The 25,787-nt window shown below is 34.1% G+C and overlaps 1 protein-coding gene across 4 annotated transcripts in view; it reads right to left on the bottom strand.

Annotated features, from left to right (window-relative positions):
* LOC124365053 (maestro heat-like repeat-containing protein family member 1) overlaps window positions 1-25,787 on the bottom strand; it is an 87,041-nt gene that overhangs the window by 22,740 nt on the left and 38,514 nt on the right. For 3 of the 4 annotated variants that reach the window (XM_046820963.1, XM_046820964.1, XM_046820965.1), the window contains 8 exons: window positions 20,043-20,231; window positions 19,694-19,968; window positions 15,328-15,471; window positions 14,037-14,168; window positions 9,144-9,328; window positions 4,869-5,008; window positions 3,439-3,707; window positions 1,043-1,264 (listed from right to left, as the gene is read on the bottom strand). In XM_046820963.1, the coding sequence (XP_046676919.1) occupies window positions 1,043-1,264; window positions 3,439-3,707; window positions 4,869-5,008; window positions 9,144-9,328; window positions 14,037-14,168; window positions 15,328-15,471; window positions 19,694-19,968; window positions 20,043-20,231 (1,556 nt within the window). The remainder of the gene's footprint in view (window positions 1-1,042; window positions 1,265-3,438; window positions 3,708-4,868; window positions 5,009-9,143; window positions 9,329-14,036; window positions 14,169-15,327; window positions 15,472-19,693; window positions 19,969-20,042; window positions 20,232-25,787) is intronic. The other variant, XM_046820966.1, reaches the window with a different exon arrangement.

Below are 25,787 nucleotides of genomic sequence, written 5' to 3'. Positions count from 1 at the left end.
CACACATCAAACCAGCTCTGTCAAAAACTAAATAGCAGTCTTTACGCAATAAGGAGAATTGCACAAATCAGCAACACTGATGTAGCTATGACAGCATACTACTCGTTGTTTGAATCTCACTTGAGATACGGCCTGATAGCCTGGGGGAGGCACGACAATCTCAAATCTCCAAAGGGTGCTGGTTCTACAAAAAAGGACAATTAGAGCTCTAAAAGGACTAGGACCACTTGACACATGCCGAACAAGCCTTCAAAGAACTGAGAATTCTGACTGTAGTAGGACTCTACATCCAAGAGAGACAATCCTCTATACAATCAAATCAGGGCAAGCAAGGACTGGAGACGGACACTCCTATAACACCAGACACAGGAGCAACTTTCTCCTAAATCAACATCATCTCAGCTTATTTGAGAGGAAACCTTCTTATCGAGGAGCAATGTTTCTTCAACATTCTACCTGAATCCCTAAGAAGACTGCCAGAAAAGAACTTCAAAGCCTCCTTGAGAAACTGGCTACTGGAGCGACCAATTTACACCATCTAAGAATTTGTTCAATGTAGAACACACAATTTTTGACAAACACTAACTCATACACCAATTGTAACATAAACATGACTTTTGCCCTGTTCTCCAAGAATATGTGCAATAAAGAATATTCTATTCTATTCTATACTTTACGATTTTCTTTCTGTTTGTCAATAAATTAGTGAAATAATACATATGTTTAAAAAGAAAAGTATCAGAAATGCCAACTTTTATTAGTCTTCCAATCTGACATCTTCTTAAGGTTTGATATTTGTCTGATGGTATTGTTTCAGTGTGTAATAAAGTTGTTTTTTTACTTTTCCGATTCAATGTGTCACCATGGTTAACCCGGAACATGGTTGATTTGCCCTACATAATTAGGAGTCAAGCGTATTTGTTTTGGTACGCAGTATATTTTATGAAATGTTGGAAAACTAATACATATAAATGTACATCAATATAGAATAAAATAAACACCACTTAAACAGTTTAAAATAGCAGCGTGAAGTTAGACCAACCCGAGCCAGCTGTTCGTTGATGTTAGAGTCGCTGATGGACATGCTTGCGAATGCCTGTTCTAGCTCCGGGTCACCTACCGAGTGCCCCTCATACTTGGCAGTGATAAGCAGGATGAGTTTAGCACAGTCGAGTGCGGCTGCACGCACCAACCCCTCCTCGTCCAGACACCGTAGCACTGAGCGTGCCAGCAGCATCCCAGCTTGACTGAACTTGCTTGGGTTCTAAGGACACATGTACATCGTTTTACTATACTGAATTCACAAAGTCATATGAATAGGTTAATTGAGCATATTTCACTTTAGTACCTGTCCATATTGAATTCATCTGTTAATGTCAATAGATCGGGTTTTGTGACACATGCCACATGAATAGCAGAGGAAATATTGTAAAATTCACTGTTGTGCTATGGTATGAATAAGACCAAATGATTTTTTTGAACTGTGACAAAATGGGAAAGAAGAAGCATGGTCAGTTGTTTTGCAAGACAACTGTTAGTTGTAATAATGTGTATGTACTAAAATTATAACATGAAATTATTATTTGATACCACTAGTGAAGAGGGATAGAGAAGACTACAAGAAGAGATAGAATAAGGAACGAAATAACCAGAGAAAGATTGAAGGTAGTTTCACTGCAAGAGACAATGGAAGGAAGAAGAATACAGTGGATGGGGCATGTGAAGAGGATGGGAGATAATAGAATGCCTAGAATAGCACTGGAGAAGGAGGAAGGAGGAAAAAGACCGAGAGGAAGACCGAGAGGAAGATGGGAGGACCAAGTGTGGAAAGACATAGAGAGAAGGGGACTACAGAAAATACAGGTGGAGGAAGAGGAGACCTGGAATGATAGACAAAAGTGGAGGAGGAGGCTGTGTACGACGACCCGTGATAACGGAAACGTCTGATGATGATGATGATGATGACCACTAGTGAATTACATCCCATAATTATTCCAATAATTAATTTAATTTTGCGAGGCCTTTCAGAATCAAGTATTCCATTTGTGAAGTTGCCTGACGATGGAATTCTTGATTCTGAAAGGCCTCACAAAATTAAATTAATTATTGGAATATGTATTGTAATTCACTAGTGGTATTAAATTAATATATTTCTAATGCTCCAAGAATCTTCACATACAATTATTATTTAATTTAATTCAAACAACAAAAGTTTTATGAAATATTTTTTTGGAATTTTACTTTATTTCCTGTATACAATAAGGTTTAATTATAAAAATTACAAACAAAATATGTTTAAACTGCAAGAACCAATTTATTTATGCTATTTTAAAGATTTTACGTTCATGAATAAAAGTTAAGAAACACCAATTGAACAGAAGAAAACTATTGAATACTTTCTTTAACTCTGACATATTATGTTATGTATTGCCAGGTTTATATAGTCACAGTTGACATATTTGTCATGCTGTTTAATAAGGAGGGAATCTTGGTATTTCAAGCGACTTATCAAATCACTTTATATCTATTTCTATAACAGTTTACCTCATCTAAGATGATACATTTACGTTGAGTTATAACGTGCGTTACAGTTATGAGTTAGTTTATATTTGTAACAATCATTTCACTTATTGACTCTTACTAGATTAGAGAAAGCAACTGTATGGATTAATGGGAATTTTTAAATTTCCTTGTGTGCCTTAAGAGAAATAACCTCATCTTCTCTTTCATGCATCTGTATTCAACAAACAAAGTGGCCACCATTTCTGTTTGCTATATGAACATGTGAGGGCAGTTATTTGGACTGTCAAAAATTAAAATATAAAGGATGATTTCTTAAATGACCAAATTTTTAAATTTATATAGAGAAAGCAAATAAGCAAAAAGCCCATAACCGTGGTTGATGCAAAAACCCCTTCTCCCTCCAGTCACATTACCTGTTGTGAATTCAAAATATTTAATAAACAACAGTTACTAAACCAGCTGATGCATTTGACTGACTGGGCCTGAGGAAGTGTAAACACCAACTCTAAAAAATGTATAAGAGAAGCACAGATCAACAGTTATTTGTGTACAGTGCACTTTATGTAACATAATATTTTAATATGTGAAATACACAAATATTCTGTAATAGAACAAACCATAGCAATTATTTTAATAAAAGCCGTTTAAAGTGTATCCAGAATAAATTATATCCTCAGGTTTATAATAACGTATTTTCTTATTCTTCTTAATAAATATGTGTTTTATGAACGGTTACACACAATAAAAATAAATAATATGTACTCTGACTTTTCATAATTAGTGTCATTGCTGATACATTAAGGCATGCCTAAAAGATAATTATAACATCTCAATACAATTAAAATAAATTACTCGTAAAGCAATAGGTAGTTACATTTTATTACAGCTTACGTAGAAGTATACTAAATAACGTACTACAAAGTTGATTTCAGGAGTCTTTGTCTTCATTAGATTTTGGAAAATATAGTTCCACATATATATCTCTTGGTTACTTAAATCGTGGCTCACTTCGTATCCGAACGTCATGTGGTTGTAGTAGGCCTGTAGAGTTATACGCAGGACGTACACAGCTGCCGCTCTCTGCTGTATATTGCGCTGAACCAGCCAAGGCTCTAGTAATGTCGAGATATCATCCAGAGTGGCAGGAGACACGTCATCGATGAGCAACTCTTCCACTAGGATCCCTACAACAACCATCTAGCTCAGCCAGTACTTTCATATCCTATCTCATTATCAAATGATCATATATAAAATTATGAAATTCTAAGACTTTTAGTTTAATAAGGTCTTCATATTTCTTGAATTGCAACTACATATACATCTATTGCTAGCATATAACCAGATTTTATTTTTAAGTCAGATTTACAGTACAGTACACCTTAATACTGTACAAATGCAGTACAAATTTAGTATTAAATTTAAATTCTTCAAACTAATTTAAATCTTTTTCTGTTTCCAACTTGTTGTTTAAGGATATAATAAGCAAAATTACAATAACTATGACACTTTTTGTCACCGTAACTTATAAAGTGTGTGTCAAAGTCTACTCTGATGACAGACCATTTAAATCTGCCATCAATCAGCCTTTCATTCTGCTGCAGGATGACCTGAAATCAACCAATTGTCACTGAACTTCATGAAAGTGATGGTTAACTTGTACAACTAATCCCTTTGTTTTTTTCTTGTGGGATTAAGTGTAGCAAGCTCAAAAAAGTACATTGATCTTGGAGTTTTAATAGATTCCAAGCTTTTAACATGTAAGCGTTAGTCCCAAAAGCTATGAGGAACTTCAATTTTGAGACAAAGTTAAATTTATGAATAATTAAGATAAGAAGTCCTGGGTTCAAGACAGTTTTTAGTATGCCACTGGGGTTTAGAATAGAGACTGTGGTTACAAATATAGTGATTGAAGTAGTGAGAAGGAAATTCCTTTCATGAATAGTCTAATTGGAGTAAGTATGTAAAAGAACTTCAACTTCCTACTCTTTCAGCTCATTTGTCTGTGACAGGCTTGGTTTTTGCCACCATCTCTCAGGGAAAGTATAGTTCTGTGTTCAGTTGTTTGCCTTTCAAACGAGAAATTTGTTTCTTAGTTCTGGAATATATAACACGGTAATTAGATATATTAGCATTGCAAATGTACTTTTTTAAATTTTGATGACTATTGTCATTTTCACACTCAGATGGTTGTTGTAGACAATTCATTTCCTAAAATGTTGCATGCTTAGGCCTGAGAGCTGCTTTAGATATTTGATTTTACAACAATTTTCTAGATCAGGAGTTATACGACAATTGCTAGATTGGTGAGGGGTTGCGGTGAACAGATGTCTCAATGAAAAAATTACCTAAATTCTTCATGAGAGGGCTGCTGTCCGGTGGTTTCTCCTCCACACTGTTCTCACTGACCTCGGCAGAAAATACTCGATCAAAACAAGTCTTCAGCAGAGTGGATCTCACCTCCGGTGTCAACTCAGGTGGAAGCTTACTGATATGTTCAGGAAATTTGGCAACACCTCAGAAATTCAGAAGATAATAACATAAACATCAAAAGTCAAATATAATAAAAGTCAAAAGTTATTATTATTCTAAAATTATTTGCATAGACAAAGACTAAAACTAAAACTTTAGGGGTTTTGTAGATTTAGGAAAGCGACCTCAGTACAAAAAAAAGGCTGATACTTCATAAGTGGATCAAAACACGATTTTAGCACGATTCAGTTCATCATTTGACAGATAGATCTTAGGTCTGATTTTCTATTATGATGTTCTACTAATGTTTTGTATTTTGCTCTTTGATAAACTTGATTTTAAAAGGGTAACACTGTTCTAAAAATGTGTATTTTAACTTTAATAATTTTGTATTGCTCTACCCGCCTTATACAAAATATTGTCAGAACCAAATCTACATAATTTTTTGTCAATGTTTCACAAAATGTAAAAGTTAATTTCATATATTTCAATGAACATAACTTTTACCTCTTGGTTATTAACTCTTAAAGTGCGACATACGGATATGACAGAATTTTGGTTAAAGCGTTATATATATATAGGTATATCTGTATTGTCTTATTTTAGTTTATTGTGTACATTATGATTAACGAAAATGCTATGAGTGTGTAGAAATGTCTAAATGTATTCATTTATGACTGTCGGGAAGCTAATTAGATTACATGTTATGTGAAAAATCAATCAAAAACCTGTTATATTCTTTACTTGTTTCATCTCACAATACGTTTTTTTTCTTTTTTGGGTGTGAGGTGGCGGGGTCTTTATAACATGTCTTTATAACATGTTTATAACAGTCAAAGTGTACATGATCTGGAGCTGTTGGCAAATGATACATTAAAAAAATGCATCAAACTGGTTTCATGCTAATGGGTTTTTGCTAAATAAAGACAAAACAACAAAAATGTTGTTTACTCTTAGGCATATTGCTGGGTCATTGGACGAAAGCTATTCAGACTCAGTTAAATTCTTGGGTATCAACCTTGATAGAAATTTGACATGGGCAACACATATTGATTATCTAAATAAAAGACTCTCACGAGTCATTTATCTTCTGAGTAGAGTAGACTGAATGATATTGTACCACTAAATTCTATAAGAGCCGCATACTTTGCCTTTTTCCAATCTGTTTTTAGATATGGATTAGTCCTATATGGTAATTGCACCAGAATTTCCGAAATACTAGTATTACAAAAAAAGGCAATTAGGGCTCTAAAAAAGTGTGATACCAGAGAGCATTGCAAACCCCATTTCATAAATTTTCGTTTTCAGACGGTTCTAAATTTGTATATATATGACTCGGTGGTTTACATCCATAAAAATCCAAATTTGTTAAATTTTAAACATAAAATTCATGACCACAACACGCGTAATCGAAACAATGCTGAAATTGGACATTTTCGATTAAGCAAAACCCTCACCAGTCATGTTGTAGTATCTTTGAAAATTTATAACTTTCTGGAGAAAAAATATTGCTCATATCCCTTTGATATCTTTAAGAATAAGTTATATTCCTGGTTGTTGGAGAATCCGTTTTACAGTCTAGATGAATTCTTCAACACCAAAAGTATTGATTTTTAATGTGTTTGTTACTGTTACTGACAATTTGTACTGTCATTTTTGTGATTTTTTATTTATTTTATTTAATTTACTTGTAAGACTTTATTGACTATTGTATTGACTTGGTTAACAATAAGCAATATACTATGACTTTGTCAATGATGTAATACATTTTCATGACAAATAAAATTATTATTATTATTATTATTATTATTATTAACCCAATACATGAACCAAGTCAGTGCATCCCAAAGCACAATCACACACAGCCACCTTCTCTCTTCATCTAGTCCTGTACTTCCCAGCACATCCACCAGAGAACCGATCCACCTCTTGTCTTCTAACAAACTCCTATCAGACTGAGCTGGACTGACTGGTTTCTTTTCTATCATATATCACGCTCTCATTTCGTTTCAGTCTACCCACAAATTTCGGGAAATTCTTATCCCAAAAATCTAACTTCTACTATATTTTTCCATTACTGACTTATTTTCTCTGTCTTTCTAAGCCAAGGTGGAACAGCATATACTGAGGGCTGTGAGGTCAAGGGAGAGCTTGATCTCTAATATGTGAACTCTGGATACCTGGCAACCTTTCTGGATAGCCTTTTCCAAGAAGATTGGGAAAGAGGATTAAAAACTGGAGTAGGGCCTCAGGACTAAGACAACTTAAAATGCTTATCTCTCCATATACTAAAGGGTGGGCAGCTCTCCTAGAACTAAATAAGGAGGATATAAGATTGATATTAGGAAGGTTCACAGGACATGGTTCCCTTAGGAAACATCTTATGAAGATGGGTCAGACTGATATATGCAGACTCTGCGGAGAAGCAAAATAATCAGCAAAATACATATGGCTAAACTGTCCTGCCATATCAGAAAGTAGTAAAAAATTCCTAGGTGCGTATCTTTTCAGCCCCAAGGACATCAGAGTTCAGGAGCCCTCAAATTGTATTGGCTTCTGTAAGTCTCAGATTCTGAGGGCACAAACATAAGTAAAAGAGGCACACAGGTCTTTTTAGGACTACATCCGGAGGCAACCACCTCTTTCTCTCGAGAATAAAAAAAATTGTCTTATTTTAGTTTATCGTGTACACATTATGATTCAGAAAATGCTGCGAGTATGTAGAAATGGTTAAATGTATTCATATATGACCGACAGGAAGCAAATTAGATTGCGTTTTAAGTGAAAAATCAATCAAAAACCTGTTATATACTTTAATATTGTTTTGTCTTACGATGCAAGATTCGGCATGCAGATATAATCATACAGTGTGCCCATGTATATGGTGAATATAACATGTAAAGCCAGTAGAGCTTTTAAAAAGTATATTTGTTATATTTCTTTCAAGAAATAGAAAATAAATTTAACTATAGCAAAAACAGAATTTAAAAAATCCATTAATGTACAATAATTGAACTGAGGCCAAATTTTCTTCAGAGCTTTAAGGGTTAATATTTTATCATAATGAACTAAAAAAAAGCATATTAAGCCAAAAATAAAATTTCTAAAATTAACTTGATGGTCTGGCTAACTTTCCTATAAGAATCAGAATCATCTTTATTAATAATCAAGATTACAAATAGTGTCAAGATTTAATTTTTATGACAGACTCAGATTAGTTCTCAAAAATTCCTTGGAGAAATTCTGCAAGACAGTAGAAAGGTTGGTCCATGAGCCTGCTTTTAGTGGGTACCCTCTCTTGTGTTGCAGTCTTTGTGGTACTGTATTGTGAAGTTTCTTGCCCATGTAGGATGGTTTAGATTCATATAGCTTGACATGGTGTAGTGAAATGTACTAACTTATCATTTCTAGTATTGTGTTGCCATTCTCTATCAGCTTAACTTCAAGTTTTTCACTCATGTGTTTTGTACTTTGAAATTTAAGATATTTAGTTCTTCCTTTTTAGCTCATAGGTTCCATTTAAGAAAAGCTGACTCCCTGTTTGCCTCTATCATAATTTCTTCAATGTTTTATCTTTTAAGGTCTTGTTCAAAGATGACACCTCATTTATTTGCTCTGAGAAGATGTGGCTTTCAGAATTTGCTTGATTAATAAAGTCTTCTCTTAGTGCACGCTCTTGTTCGTTTGTTTTGGAACGATGGTATTTCACAACTTAAATTCTCATTTTCTTTACTAAGGTCAAAGAGTTGGCTCATTGCTTAGGGAAATAGGTAAATCATTACTTTGTCTTTTTCTTACTAAGTACTGTGTGTGTGTGTAAATATGAACTAGTGACAGTAAGAGATGAAACCGTTAGGAGCACAGTAAGTCAACATAAGAGAGTAAATCGTGAATGTATTACAAAATTGTAATTGTAGTTGTATATGTTTTCACTGTGCATAAATATATTTTATGAATTTTAAAACTTATTTTCATGTGTATAACAATATAAACAAGTATATTTTTAAAATTAAAAAATACCTTTATAATTATTGCACTGCCTGTGGTATTTTCTTGTGAATAGTGCAGTGAAAATGATACTTTATAAGGAAAACAAGTTTTAAAGTAACAATAATATACAAAATACCAAATGTTTAGCCAAAGAAGGATACACAATGGCAGCTGTGACCCTGAGTATCAGGGGTTCAGGAGTAGGAGAGTTCTGTATCAGGCTCAGCAGGGTGGTCAGCAGCTGATCTCGGGACTTGAGGTTCTCCGAGTAGGTATCTCGATGACGGTCTAGTGTGTCTGCAATGTTGGCAATCGTGAACAGGGCAGCTTCACGTGCTGCAGATTCCTAGCATAAGGCAAAAAGACAGGAGAGGTGTTAAAACTAGTCAAAATTCTTTACATAGAGAAACCAAGAAATCCCCATGCTCATCTCTGAATTACTGATGATCAAAAAACGAAACTTGGGGAGTGTTGTTAAGTTAATGGGACTTTTCTATTTGGCACAAAGGCAACACATTTTTGAGAAAACGTGTCCCAAAGAGGATGATTCCAGTTTAAAGATTTCAATTTTCAACCCCCTTTGGATAAGCTATTGGAAAAGGAACCCAAGTATTTTGTGGCATAATGTTTTTATCTTTATTTACTTTGTATTCAAGAACAATACTTAAGTTGGAAAAAACGCTCAATGTCTAAATAATGAACATTACAAAAATAGACAATTCATAAAGAAATACTTTACTTTTAAAAACAATAATTACATGATGGATTCTCCACTAAATATTTACAATTTCAACTTATACATGAAACATTGATATTGATATCTGAAAGTTAAAAAACACACGTTACATATATAAAAACACGTTAAAAAAGTTGTGAATGACCTAAGAATTCTAAAAAATTAAAAATTCTTTTCTCTACGATGAACAAATATTGATTAATGGAAAACAAGTTTAGAATGTTGAAATTATAGCTACTGAACCGGAAGTCATGGATTCTGTCTATCTAAACTATAATATTAACCCTTTCCGCTCGGATGGGCAGCAGTGCTGACCAAATATGGCTTCTCATAGGTTTGTATTATTTTAGCGCGTACTGTCCACTCAGATCGGATGGGCAGCGATGCTGTCCACTATGGCGCCTGCGTGCACACAGCAGCCATGTCATTATTGCGTCCCCACCAGCTCGGATTTATTTTCGCCGCGTCATTGATACTGTGCCTTTTAAAAATTTAAATGGATTTAAAGGTCCAAAGGTAAATAATAATGTAGTCGAAAAGTATTACAATGGAAATGTTATATTTCTATAAACTAACATGAGTTACAATGAGTATTAATAATGTGACAGTAAATAATTATAACATGATAAAAATAAAATTTAACTGTATATTATTGTTCCGAATACAAATTTAACTGCAGGCTAGTTGTCATCTTGTTGTTAAAATATCTGAGATGAATGGTACTTTTCAAAACAAACACCAATGTAAAGACCGGGCTCATTTTCATAAGTTTTGCAATAAAACTTCACCCTTTTCCTGGTGCCGCCTTGTGCTCTGCTGCTACACACGACGCAATTCTTCACTTTTTTACCTTCAAGAGGATATGGTAGATGCAGTTTCCCATTTAGCCGGGAAATGTCTTGCAATTGGGATGGTCTTCCTTTTTTATTTTCATTCCTTACATTGCCAACAAGCTCTAATACCAGTAATTAATAATAATACCGGTAAAACCAGGTATTAATACTGATATATTTACACTTTTATTTACAGTTATATTTACACTGATATCTACAAAACTTCATTTACACTAATATTTAATAAAATTGCATAATACTAAGAATAATAAACAATCCGTTCTAATAATGCATGTAGGTTAACTCACTAGTGACAATGTGGTTAAAAGCGCGCTAAAACGAAAGCCTAGAATGCAATATTGACCAGATGATCAATTTCTAAGCTTTGTAATGAAACAGCTGATTGATCTTAATGCATTGTATTATAAAAAAATACGTCAGAATAAAAAAAAGAGTTTATAACTTGTGGTCAACGCTGCTGTCCATCCGAGCGCTAGTAGGATTATTCAACGGACAGCACAGCTGACCATCCGATCTCTGAGGACGGCGACTCTAAAAATATATGCACGCGCTAGAGGAAATGGCGGTGGCCAACACTGCTGCCCATCCGATCTCTGTGGACATTCTAACATTACTGCTCCGAGCGGAAAGGGTTAAAGGATACAGTTTGCTTCACATTTATTACTATTCCAGTTGATAGACAACAATTTTAATTACCGTGGAAGACACATTTTAGTAGCCATTTTCAAATTGTAAAACGTGAAATAATTTAACAAAATTACAGTCGTTTTGTGTTAAATTTAAATTAAATTAATAATGTTAACATTTTCACTAAATACATACTCATATACTTTAGGTAGGAAATAAGATTAACATAAAATTTATTTGCAAAAGCTTCGGTCACTTTTAATTTGGGAACCACACATTGTATGACTCAAATGAATCTGTTTCTTCTAAGACATGGCTGTGAAATCGAACAAGATATGGAAGTAATCTACACTACGTGCATATGATAAGAAAATATTTGAGCTATTTCAGAGTTATATCGTTTGATAATTAGTTTAGTGATGTAAGGCCTATTCAATAAATAAACCAATATTGTATTTTAAGGGGGGAAATGTCAAAACAGAAAATCAGATTCCTGTCAGTTAAAAGTGTTTGGAACTACAACAAAAATGTATGCAAGTCTACAATAAGGAAGAGTATGCTACACCATGTATCGTATAACAGGCTTCGCTCAAGTCTACAATAAGGAAGAGCACGCTACACCATGTGTCGTATAACAGGCTTCGCTCAAGTCTACAATAAGGAAGAGCACGCTACACCATGTGTCGTATAACAGGCTTCGCTCAAGTCTACAATAAGGAAGAGCACGCTACACCATGTGTCGTATAACAGGCTTCGCTCAAGTCTACAATAAGGAAGAGCACGCTACACCATGTGTCGTATAACAGGCTTCGCTCAAGTCTACAATAAGGAAGAGCACGCTACACCATGTGTCGTATAACAGGCTTCGCTCAAGTCTACAATAAGGAAGAGCACGCTACACCATGTGTCGTATAACAGGCTTCGCTCAAGTCTACAATAAGGAAGAGCACGCTACACCATGTGTCGTATAACAGGCTTCGCTCAAGTCTACAATAAGGAAGAGTACGCTACACCATGTGTCGTATAACAGGCTTCGCTCAAGTCTACAATAAGGAAGAGTACGCTACACCATGTGTCGTATAACAGGCTTCGCTCAAGTCTACAATAAGGAAGAGCACGCTACACCATGTGTCGTATAACAGGCTTCGCTCAAGTCTACAATAAGGAAGAGCACGCTACACCATGTGTCGTGTAACAGGCTTCGCTCAAGTCTACAATAAGGAAGAGTACGCTACACCATGTGTCGTGTAACAGGCTTCGCTCAAGTCTACAATAAGGAAGAGTACGCTACACCATGTGTCGTATAACAGGCTTCGCTCAAGTCTACAATAAGGAAGAGTACGCTACACCATGTGTCGTATAACAGGCTTCGCTCAAGTCTACAATAAGGAAGAGTACGCTACACCATGTGTCGTATAACAGGCTTCGCTCAAGTCTACAATAAGGAAGAGTATGCTACACCATGTGTCGTATAACAGGCTTCGCTCAAGTCTACAATAAGGAAGAGTACACTACACCATGTGTCGTATAACAGGCTTCGCTCAAGTCTACAACTCAATTTATTCTAAAGATATCTTCGAACAGACATACAGACAGGAAAGAAATTTTTACACCCCTAGACTGACAGAAGAGAAAATCTGCCAGCCTAGTGAGTTATAGGTTTCAATGTTGCTTAGTCTAAATAGAGAATTAAAAATCTATAGAGCAGTTCGTTTTCAAGCTATCATGCGGACAGACTGACAGAGATTAAATTTTCTAGCCCCTCAAGTGACTGACTAAGCTAATGCTTAGTCAATAAACTTATAGGCTATAATGGAGTATCAAAGGATCTAATTGAATGTAACGAAAGTCTTGCCATCTAATTGACCAAATATCACCTGAATATTATATGAATGATTTAGTCTGTTTAAAAATCCGTTTGTTCTATGATTTTCTCGTTGCCATAAAGATAACTCAAATACCAATGTAAAAATGTTTTCTAACGCTCAGCCAAATCCCATGGATGTTCTTTGTGTAGAAATTAAGTTTATGCAAAATTTCCACAGGTCAGTTTGTTTTTGAATTATCTTGTGGACAGAGAAACAGAAGTGAAATTTTTCCAGCCGCCTTCGAGTGATGGGCTTTGCTAACTTTCAGCCAATTATTAAGTATATATTCCTATGGTGTCATTCATCATTCTTCCAGAGGGATTGACATATTTTAAATTCTAAAATACATAAAATTTTATACATAGTGGAAAACTTAACTCGTGTTTTCCAAAACTCAACTGACACATTGTATATTTTATGTACAAAAATGTATGTGATTAAATAACAGGTACTCAAACATGGGAATAAACACGAACAGCAAATTTAACCGGCATTAAAAATCATTTGATATGAGGGAAAAAAGTTTAAACATCTAATCATCTTCTTAAAAAAAAATATTTTCAGTTAAAAGAAAATCTAGAATTGACAATTAAGCTGGTTCACAGGAGAGGGGGACCACACCACACTCAATTTTGGTAACTTTCCTTTAAAAAATATTTTTCTTTTTTGTGGTTGATTTGGTTACATATGAGAACAACACATTCAATTAAAAGTTATTTCTTTAAATGTATGCCATATAATATTTTGAAAAGAAAACAAGATTTCAACTTTTAACCTGAACGTTTGTAATCGTTCAATGTGATTTCTCCTGTTACCGGTGTTGCATTAGTTGTCTATCAACTCCCATGCAAAGGGAGAAGAAGAGGTTCTCCCAGGAAGAGAACAGATATTATTTTGTATAGAACATTTTAAACAAAAAAATTATATAACTGTTTTTTAGAGATGAAAAGCTGATAATAATATAATTGCCTTAGCTTGAGACAGCTGACTGATGAGCCAAGTCATGAGGCCATCCTCCAGATGAGGCAGCAGGGATGAGGGGGGCGCCTGGTTTGCCACCTCCGCATAACATCTTAACAGTGTAATACGGGCTCTCTCTACCTGCACAGGCAAACACTCATCGTTACTTTCGTTGATGTCTCTTCTGAAATGTTTCAAAACTTTATACTTGTGAAGCACCAACGCTCTCTAACCTAACAAGAATAAAATACCAGTGTTTTACTTATTTTATAACAATGACAAGTGGCAAAGATTATTGTATATTGTATTATTGTATCCTACATTAGGCAGTTATTTTTGTAATCATACGCATGTGTCAGAAATTAAATGAATGAATGATGAATTTGATTACCAAAAACTTAAAACATTTAATAAAGACAATACAAACACAGTACTTTTCCACAAAATCTGAGCAAAACAGTATGTAGTATATAATAAGGTAAACAACAGTAATGATTTAGTGATTTCTAAGGGAAGAAGCTTGCATGAGAAGATAAGACCTCACATTAACTGAATCTATTTTGCACAAAATACTATTTCTTACTAACTTCACACATAAAACTCATAGCGACTGGCAAGTTTGTGGTTCCTATTTTATATACTACACGGTTTATAAAAAAATTGAAGTCACCATTGAAAGTCTCTGGCTTTTAGGGCTTCTGGCCTGTTACTTCAATTGGCTGTTTGAAGCCCTAGGGCACCAAAACCACCCAATCTTTAGGAGGTTCCCAACCCTGGTTCCCCACAAGCTTGACCCAAAAGATGCAGAATCACTACACCTATTTATTTCATACATAATTCATGCCAAATTAATCAAAATCCATTTGTTCAAAAGAAGTCAATTGAAGGTTTAATTGAACAAGTTTTTGTCCCCAGGCTCTCCCACCTTGGTTCCAAAGGCAATCAAAAACAATATTTGGTCAACGTTTGTTATATGAACTGTTGATGCCAATTTTGGTTAACATAATGCAACCATATGGAGCCAAGAGTTTTTTCTAGAAAACTATATTTGCATTGAGGTTTTATCTGTCTTTTCGCTTACTTTTACAACTTCCATACTGATATCCTTTAAAAACTATCATTAAGAGTAATCATGCGATTTGTTAAAATAAACATAATGCAATAAGTATATTAGCAATCACTACATAACACTATACACTCCTTGAGAAAAACAGAGTAGTCAGATTAAGAACCGACATAGAAGTCCATTGATACTGGTTGTTGGATATTTCACTCATAGAAACCATCATTAGTAACTCACCTCCAAGTCAGCTCTAGTGTCCTTCATGAGTCCCAGGAGTCGGGAGGATCGACGGTTCAACTCACTGTGGGTCAGGGACTCCAGCCGGGTCAACACTACATTCAGATGGATTCTGGACAGCAGACCAACTGCCCTGGCACAGGCCTGTAGACACGAAATGATACACAGGTCAATTTACTTCTGGGCTGAACAATTGCTGACTGATTGTCAAAGCTCAAAATAAACAAGTAAAAAAGCATCAGAGCAGTTTACAAATGGTGCCTGCAATGTAACTTGATGACGAGTAAAGACAAAGATGGAATGGAAACTTTAAATTATGCTTTAATAACGTGACCTAAAAAACCGGTTTTGTGCACAATCTGACCCTACTTTACAGTTCATGTTGTGTGCAGAACTAGGAGGAAGTATGAGTGTACAAAGGTAAGAATTGAAAGAACATTAATGATGACATAATACTCATTGTTAATACCGATTGGGCTTATTTATACATTTAGTATGCATTTTCAGTGCTTGTATCGATGTTTAATCATGCCTCATGTGTATTTCTATGTTTACCTTAAGGATATTATTTAGCATGCTTAGTAAAAAATTATTATGAACACAGCTTTCAAAAGTATAAAAAATATTTTTACCAAACAATGTTGTAATTACTATGCTTGATTATTGTATGACATTAAATAAACAACTACAAAAAGAATGATTAAATAAAAGTTTTAAATATGCATATATATATATATATTGTAGTTAAATGTGTAATTTCATAAAATAAAACAAATTCAAATTGCAAAGGATAATTTATATCTACAAGACAACTATCCATACCTTAAATTTAGAGACCATCCGGATGTTTAGTTTGTAGGACCCTCTGATGAGCTATTTCTAAATAATTCATTTAAAGTTTATGGGGATTCTGAATTTTGTTAATACTTTATAAAGAAAGACATTCATCAAATCTTTTGTTATGCTCCATCGTATGGGCCGAAATAGGATTGGATTTAATTTTAAGGTTTTTATCGCTGTGAATGGAGTTATGGTAAATATATACAGGGTGTTCTGAAAAAAGGTGCCCATAAGTCAGGGCGTGATTCCTCACATCAAAATAAGAAAAAAATGTCTAATTAACATAGGTCCGAAAATGCTTAGTTACCAAGTTATACAGGGTGAAAGATTTCGTCTGAATTTCAGTTCCCCTGCTGCAACGAAGCCCTACGGGTATTTGTTGGCTGTTAATTAAGATGTACAATTTTAGCGAACTTTATGTAAAATGAACTGAAAAAATTGAATAAAACCGTTTCCAGACCTTGTAGCTACAGTAATTTTTAAGATATGTGACGAAATACGTGAAACTTGGTCCCGAAAAACAAGTTACATTTAGGTTTGAAGCAGATTTACTATGTTAAATGTACAATAAACAAAAAATATTTTTTCACTGGTACTTGTAGAAAAATTTAATTTCGAAGAGAAAGATGTAAAATAAGTCTATAATAGACCAAACGCAAACTTTAAAAAATATCCTTAATTACATACAAAACGCATGAAAAATAGACAAAAATCTGTTAAGCTCTCTACAAATGTAATATTGAAATTAAAACAGCTGTTTTTATTAAAATATTTGATTTGAGAAACAAAATAATTTCTATTTAAAACATATGTTTTAACAATGTAACATTGTTTATAATAATTTAAATAAACATTACAAGCAGCTATTTTTCCATTGCTCATTAAGTGCGTGTGTTGATCTGTACTTTAATACAAGTTAGTGCGAGTGCCGTTGAAGTTAATTTTTGATAGCTAATATTATCTTATTCATCATGGCAGGTAATATGAATATTATGTACACTAATGGTGAAATGGCAGACATGCATTTAATGTACGGTCTTGCACATTGCAACAGTCGTCAGGCTAGACGACTCTATCAGGAACATTTTCCTCATTAGACAGTTACTGACTCATAAAATGTTTTCTTCCATTCATAGAAGGCTAAGCGAGACGGGAACCTTTAAATCTGGAAAAGTTGGTAGATCAGGATGGCCACGTACAACGTGTACAGCTGAATTGGAGGAGGGCGTGTTGGACGAAATAGAGAATCATCCTGGAAGAAGTACTAGAGAACTAGCCTTGGATTTCGGTGTTAATAATTCAATTGTCTGGAAGATTTTACACAAGCAGCAGTTGCATTCTTATCACTATCAAAGGGTCCAGGCTCTTTTGCCTCGAGATTACTTTCCTCGTGTTCAGCTATGCCAATGGCTTATCCAAAGGTGCAGAAATCCACATTTTTTAAATTACATTATCTTTACTGATGAAGCAAAATTTTCAAGAATGGCTATTCTTAACACCCACAATACTCACATGTGGGCAAGTTGAAAATCCACGTGCTATTTCAGAGAACCGTCACCAATATCAGTTTTCTATAAACGTAATGGGCTGCTATTCTGGGTGATAAAATTTTTATTAGTTTTTTACCTGATACGCTCAATGGTGAAAATTATTTACATTTCTTGACGACTAATCTGAATGAGTTACTCGAAGATGTGCCACTATACACACGCAAACAACATGTGGTTCATGCAGGATGGAGCTCCAGCTCATTACTCATTACAAGTAAGAGAATTTTTAAATGAAGCATATCCAAACAGATGGATTGGTCGAGGAGCCCCAGTAGCATGGCCTGCAAGGTCACCTGACTCTCAATCCTCTAGACTTTTTCTTATGGGGACATTTAAAGACGCTTGTCTACGACTGCCTGTGGGATACCATAGAAGAGTTGCGAATAAGGATTGTTAACGGGATTCAAAGGATACGTGAGACACCTGGGATCTTCGAAAGAGTTCGGCAGTCTATGAGAGACGGCTGGATGCTTGTATTTTGAATGAGGGGAAACATTTTGAACATCTACTGTGACGTGGTTAGTTTTTTAGGACAAGTGTAACTTTTTTGTTGAATGATAATTTCAGATAACTTTTTTATGTATGATAATGTATGATTGTTAAAAATATTTACTTGATAAAAAATAATAGTAACTCATTAATTTGTTTTAATAAAACAGCTGTTTTTAATTTCAATATTACATTTGTAGAGAGCTTAACAGATTTTGTCTATTTTTCATGCGTTTTGTATGTAATTAAGGATTATTTTTTAAAGTTTGCGTTGGTCTATTATAGACTTATTTTTACATCTTTTCTCTTCGAAATTAAATTTTTACAAAGTACCGTGAAAAAATATTTTGTGTTTATTGTACATTTAACATAGTAAATCTGCTTTCAAACCTAAATGTAACTTGTTTTTCGGGACCAAGTTTCGCGTATTTTCGTCTCATATCTTAAACATTACTGTAGCTACAGGTCTAGAAACGGTTTTATTTCAATTTTTCAGTTCATTTTACATAAAGTACGCTAAATTGTACATCTTAATTAACAGCCAACAAATACCCGTAGGGCTTCGTTGCAGCAGGGGAACTGAAATTCAGACGAAATCTTTCACCCTGTATAACTTGGTAACTAAGCATTTTCGGACCTATGTTAATTAGACATTTTTTTCTTATTTTGATGTGAGGAATCACGCCCTGACTTATGGGCACCTTTTTTCAGAACACCCTGTATATATAATTTCAATAACATTGAATCACAAAAAGTACTTGCTCCGCCGGGACCTGAAAAGAACTCGTAACCATTCTGTCATGGTTATGATCTCAATGTTATTGGAGTAAAATAGTTGAATTATTAAAAAGGAAGTTAAACTAGGTAATAAAATAAATTCCATCTATAGATGAGCTGTATTGAAAACAACCTATCAATTGAACAGTGCGGGGGGGAGGAGTGAGTGAGAGAGAGATGTGGAGAAGGAGAAGAAGCGTGGACTCACTTCCCCCTCCACATTCCTTACCAACCAATCCTCAGTTGCCACTTTACCACTCGAAGAGTATATGTGTTATATAACAGCTGTTTTACAAACCTATTAATAATAACAACAGCTGTTAACAATAAACTTTTATTAATACTTCATAATTATATTATACTACATAGTAAATAGATGCAATGCACTATTATTAACATAAATAATAATATTTAATACTAATATTTGTTATTACGTAACAACGAGAATAAAAAACATACAGTGGTGCTCCAAAACACCAACACAAGGAAGCAGAGCACCAGCAAGAAATAGATGAAGTACTGAAAGAGGGCGTGGTCAAGCTCCTACTCTCCCCCCCCCTCCCATGCGCAAGAAATCTTCGTATAGGTCACTTTCAATGTGGTTCATCTATAGTACATAAGCATTACACCGTAATGTAAGTTTATGTTTGTTTACACACAAGGTTTTTGAAAAAAATGTCTGATCTTATTATGAATGAGCTGGAGAGTACCTTACTGTCGTTTGGAGTGTAGTGCCTGAGAGGTGTGAGCATGACATCGAGGTGGGAGCTGATGATCTGTCGGTCAGTAAGGTTGCAGGACGCCAGAGCCAGACACTTGAGCAGCATGGCTCGCTCGTCTACAGCGGCAGGGGGGTATAGGGGCAGCTGGGCGCTGAACTGGCTGGCTACCAGAATCACAAAGTCCTCACTCTCCACTGTCTGCAGCGATGACGACACAAACTCCAGCAGTAGTGCCTCCCACTCTGTTTCTGACCACTCTGAAACTGGGGGTACGAGTTATTGGAGTTGACTGATCAATGTGACAAACTGAAATGACACTAGTTACTATGTCACTTACCCTCCAGATAGTTGATGAGCTGTGGGACCTTGTGGGTCCAAATCTTGGATAGAATAGGCTGCAGGTTTGTTGCATAGTGCATCAGGAAATTGAGCAGGAAGGGACCACGATTATTATTCAGTGGACTGCCCAGAAGAGCCATACATCGTGCAAACACAGCAGGAGGACTTGGCACCCCTGTACCGTTCTCTGAATACAACAAAAACAGGCTGGTATTACATTTACCAATACATTCTAACTACAGAAAATTTGTTTCCTTACACTTGTTTATTACCTGGCAATAAGGTATAACACTAAACTAGTCAATTCAAGGTGAATTTTTCCTTGCCTTATTATATCCCAAATAGATTTTTTTGTTAAACATTGAAAAATACATTAAAAAATAATTATAAAAAAACAATGATTTGAATGGAAATTAAAATTAAAATTAGAATGGAAGCGCTGCAGATTACCCTGTGTACTGCCTCCCTAGACTGCATATCCATACCGGAGATGGGATTCATAGAGAGCGGTATGCAGTTTTGGCTATTACTGTGTCATTGATATGTTTCATCCTGCAGATAACTTACAAACCTGTATTGAGCTTTCCGCATAGAGAACTATATGCTCGGTCCATGTCAGGGAGTCGTCAATTATCATACCGAGATATTTTGAAGAGGTACTCTCCTCTACAACAAGAAGACTTCCAGTAGTGTTTTTGTGCTTTCCTTGAATTAACTACTTTTATTCACAACAAGGTCATTACCATGGCAATATTGCACTGATATGTTGATGGCGGTGTTTGCAGCTATTTCAAGTTTTTCTTGTTGTTTTTTTATCTAGTAGGAGCACTATGTCATCATCATACTACTGAGGTTGTGCATGTACTGGGGAAAGTCATTGATGTATAGGACAAACATGACTGGCCCAAGTACAGAGCCTTGGGGCACTCCTTATGTGATAGTTTTTACCCCTGAAATTGTTTGACGTGTTAGACCTTTGTTAGTATATTTAATTTCTGTAATTTTCCTCTGTTTAGTGAGGTAGCTTTTGAACCACTTAATAGATTGCCTTCATATTCAAAGAGTAATTAATTTCGACAGTAGATGGTCATGGCTAATGCAGTCAAATGTTTTATTGAAATCAAGTATAATAGCAGTGGAAGCTTATGGATGCTGTTGCAGTTGTTGTCAGGCAGGAAACCATGTTGTTGGGGTGTCAGTTGTTGATTAGTGTCAGGTGTTTAAAGTATGGTTAGTGCAAGTTGTTCTATTACTTTAGAGAAAGTGGATCCTAGTGATATTGGATGGCAGTTGTATGGTTGAGTAGCAAGATCCTGTTTGTATTTTGGATATACTTAAGCTATTTTTAATGCAGTCGGGAAAATTCCTAAGTTAAATGATTTGTTTGTAATTTCCGTTAAAGGGACCAATCAGTTCTTTGCTAGTTTTCATAAGTTTTGTACAGATTTTGCCCATAGCCGTGGAGGGTTTTGCTTCTAGGGATTCAATGAGTTCAGATATTTCCCTTATATTTGTCGGTTGTAGTACTAATGTTGTGGTGTTTGGGTTATCATCTGGAGTTATCTTATGTACACCAAGTGGTCCATTTAATTGAAATGTTTCATGGGTAATATTTGCAAAAATGTTAAGGTGGTCTGCAATTAGTTTAGGGTCTTTGATATGCTATCCGTCAATTTCTAGAGCTGTGGATTAAATCTTTTCTCCTTTTGAGTTCCTCTCAGAATTTAAAATCCGACATAGAGCTTTTGACTTGCTATCATCTTTTGATAATGCATTTATGTGTTCTTGCCATCTTAGGTGCTTATTGAGTTGTGCTGCAGTTCTTCAGTCTTGTTTCTCCCTGTGGTATTGTATAGATCTTTGGTTTTAAGGATAGTCTGTTCATCTGTACAGCAGTTGGGTCGGTTAGAGTATATTTGTGTTTTTTATTATTTTGTCTAGTTTGGGGACATGTGAGATCGATTGTATGTAAAAGAATCCTGCTTATGCTATTATAAGATTCCTCTACATCACTTGCATTATAAATAGCACAACCTTGCTAACTGAGAAGTTGGGATCATTAGGATCTTGATTGGTTTTGGTCATGTGATCTTAAGGATCTAATGTATTTTTAATACTGTTCTCCATTTGAAGACTCTTGGAGCAATTGGACAAATTTTTAAATTAGTAGTAAATGTTATTAAAACAACAATTTCCCTATATAATTTATTTTGTGTAGTCGCCTGATGATAAAAGCTTTGGTTTCAAAAGATCTTTCAAAAAATAAATTACATTGGAAAAGTATTGTTTTAATAACATGTTCTCCATTTGTTCTAGTTTTATTTTCATCTGTGCAAACTCAGAGAGAATAAATGTGTAGTTTTGTTGAGTTGATTCTAAACCACTGGTTTGAGTTTCTGCAGCACTCACTTTGGTTGTCACTTAATGGTTTTAATCAGGAGTTATGTTTTTAGTGGTTTTCTTCGGTAGTAAGTTTCATTTTGGAACTTTCTTATCAAGTTCTCATACTTGTCGACGAATTCCATTTTCTCTCTTTCACATCTTTAGAAACTTGTATAAGTTCCCAACATAGTTGGGTTCTTTTTCATGCTGTCGATCACATTCTTCCACAGCTTCTACAAGTTTCACGTTTCTGTCAGAAATTGCTTCATTATCGTTTTCAAGCTGTTGAGTTTGAGCCTGATAATTTTTTCCTTTTTTTTAACATGCTTCCAAACAATGTTAAAAATGCTAAGAGTTGTAAATTGTTTAAAGTTGCATTAAAAGAGTTGTTATGGAAAAATGAAATTTAATATTACTGGTTGTTGTTTTGTTGTTGATCGTTTTGTTGACTATTGTTAACCAATAAAGTTTTATTTATCCAAACATATATATATATATATATAAACATACATACATATACATATATACACACACACACACACACATATATATACACACATATATGTATACACACAAAAAAAACCATTTATTTATTTATAAATCAATTATCCTTGAATGAACTTTCAAGTGAATATAAAGGAGCTTTTAACAAATGTTCTTTGGGTATATTGTTATTAATATATATATATATATTTATTTATTTGTTTCTTCTGTATGTTGTTTTTGTTGTTGTTGTTATTGTTATCTTTGAATATTTATTTATTGTTGTTGGGATTAAGTTATTTTTTATAAATGTTAATTAATTATTGCTATTGTTTTTCTTGAGAAATTTTGGAATGTCAATTGGAAATTTGTATTTATTATTTTTTATATTGCAATTGCATTATTGGTGAGGTGTTTACTCTAGTAATAAAACTGCATGGACTTGACCACAAATTAATTTAAAGCATAAAATAAGTAATTAGTATATTTAGTGAAATGCAGACAAACCCAATAGGGTTTTTTGCATTTAAGAATAAAATGATTTGTAATTGTTGTCATTTCAAAGAATAAATAAATAAATTTAAAAAAAAAAATTTTACAGCCCGTAGTCCGTGTTTCAGACTGGCATTCTCTGTTAATAGAGTATTCCCTACCTCTGTTGACAAATAGAGGGAGATTTCGGGGTCATGTTCATCTACTATCGAAGACGAGGATTTTGTGTGTATATATGCCTCTTCGCTGTTGTGAGTGTTATCAAGATTAGTCATTGGGTTTATATTAAGCTTGCAGTGGCTACTTCTGTTTGTTAAAAACTAGCCAGAAATGAATCCCACTGGGGCAGTGATTCATTTCCCCAATGGGGCAGTCACAAAGCAGGTAGATTTGTCTTCGATTTCATTAAAAATTTTACTTAATCCTTATTCAACGTACTCCTATTGGTTAGGAGTGATAATCGATCAATTACGAAACTTACCATCCATCACATTCTACTGAAAGAAAGAAGTCTTGATCACGTCATAGAATAACAAGTTTATAGTATTGAATAAATACATTTACATGTTTTTTTCATACATAAGTTTGACAAAAAGTAATATCTCAGACTAGGTTTGAACCAGGTTTCTCCAGTGTAACAGTCCAGAATTGTCTCTGTGCTAATCTGCTCTGTAGATACGAGGAGCAGAAGGTCAGATAAGTTACATCCTTCCGCCACTGCCTTTATCTGGCAAAAACCCCTTGTTATCACTGGAAAGTCCTAGTCCCACTTTATAAAATACCACTTTCATTGTTAGCTGTTAATGTTCGTTTATAAAACCAGTCTTAACCATTTTATAGTTATATCCAAAATAAATACTAGGAATTTGGCTGTTTATACCTTTAGAAAAAGATTTAAAATTAGAATGTCAGTTTAAATTAGTCTTAGAGGTTGTCTGAGTCTAACCCTAGAACTGGTGATTGGTTTTCCTCATATGACAAACCAAATTTTAGTGTTTTGTACCCGTACTTTAGTAAATACATTTTTACTAGAGTATATATGTGTAACACATAATTTTTTTAGGAGAATGTGGAAATAATTATGGTGTAAAAAGTTATGTACAAACTTTAAAAAAATGACTAAACTTTATATTTTTTTAAGTGGTGATAAATAAATGTTTTTTTTAAAGTGGTGATAAATAAATGGTAAAGTTTGATAATATAATAGATATTAGAATCCACCAAGTATATCCTATCAAAGGAGATATTAACTGTGACACTAAAAACCTAATTTATCAATTGAATTATAATTTCTGTGTTAAAAACAGTGTGTCAGCCCAATATTGACTCCCTTACGCATAAGAGTAACTGGCCATCGATTTAACATTGTCCATAGCGACATAGAACAACATTTTAGCCAGTCACGCTATAAATGCCCACAAACAAAAACATTTAGAACATTGTTACACTATTAAAAGCATTAGTGACATCCATGACAATGTAACAAAAAACTTAATAGATTGAAATTTTAAAAAAATGAAACTGCAAACCGAGTAGTACTTCACAAAAGTCATCCCAGAGGTCTTAATTTAAGATAAAATCCATGATTTCTACTTTTTCACAAACACTAATTTTTTGGACCATCAGCTGCTTATCTATTGTATTTATTTATACTTGTTTTTCTAGTTTGAATCCTTCCATTCTTCTTCTTTCATATTTATTGTAAGTATTTATACAGTTTATATTTATCTAAAGAAGTGTACCAGATGCACAAAAATTTATGAATGTTTTAAATAACTATACAATAGCCTTTTTTTGAAAATTTACTTGTTTCGGTGTATTGTATATGTGAGCCATTTGGTATTAAATCTGTCTTTGAAGATTAAAAGAACCTTTTGAGATATATATATACATATATATATATATATATATATATATATATATATATATATATATATATATCAAAAGAACACATACATAAATTTTTATTTTGGGTGGTTTTTGGGCCTCTAAGGTAGGTTTTGTTGAAGCTATACAGACATTTTTGATAAGTGCTATGATGAGAACAATTGTAATAAGCTGATATAATGTGGCTTGTGGCACTGATAACTGTCACACAAAAAAGTCCAAACAAGTTGAAATTTGGTACAAAAATTTATTTCATCAAAATGTCTGCCATTATATTTCAATATTGGAGCAATTCTAACTTTAACACATTGGAGTCTGGCTCGCTATTTGCTGTTTTTATAACCCAGTCTGCATAAATTAATTGGTTTTCAGATTTTTTGTTAGAAAACTTTTAAATATTATGTATAAGATATTATATTCTCTTGAAAGTTCTATCTTTCCTCTTTAAAATGATATGTAAAACTGTATTCCTATAAAATGTAATTAATTTTTTTAAAAA

This window comes from Homalodisca vitripennis, chromosome 6 (genome assembly GCF_021130785.1).
Source record: "Homalodisca vitripennis isolate AUS2020 chromosome 6, UT_GWSS_2.1, whole genome shotgun sequence".
Lineage (NCBI taxonomy): Eukaryota > Metazoa > Arthropoda > Insecta > Hemiptera > Cicadellidae > Homalodisca > Homalodisca vitripennis.
This window is presented reverse-complemented; position numbering and strand designations above follow the sequence as displayed.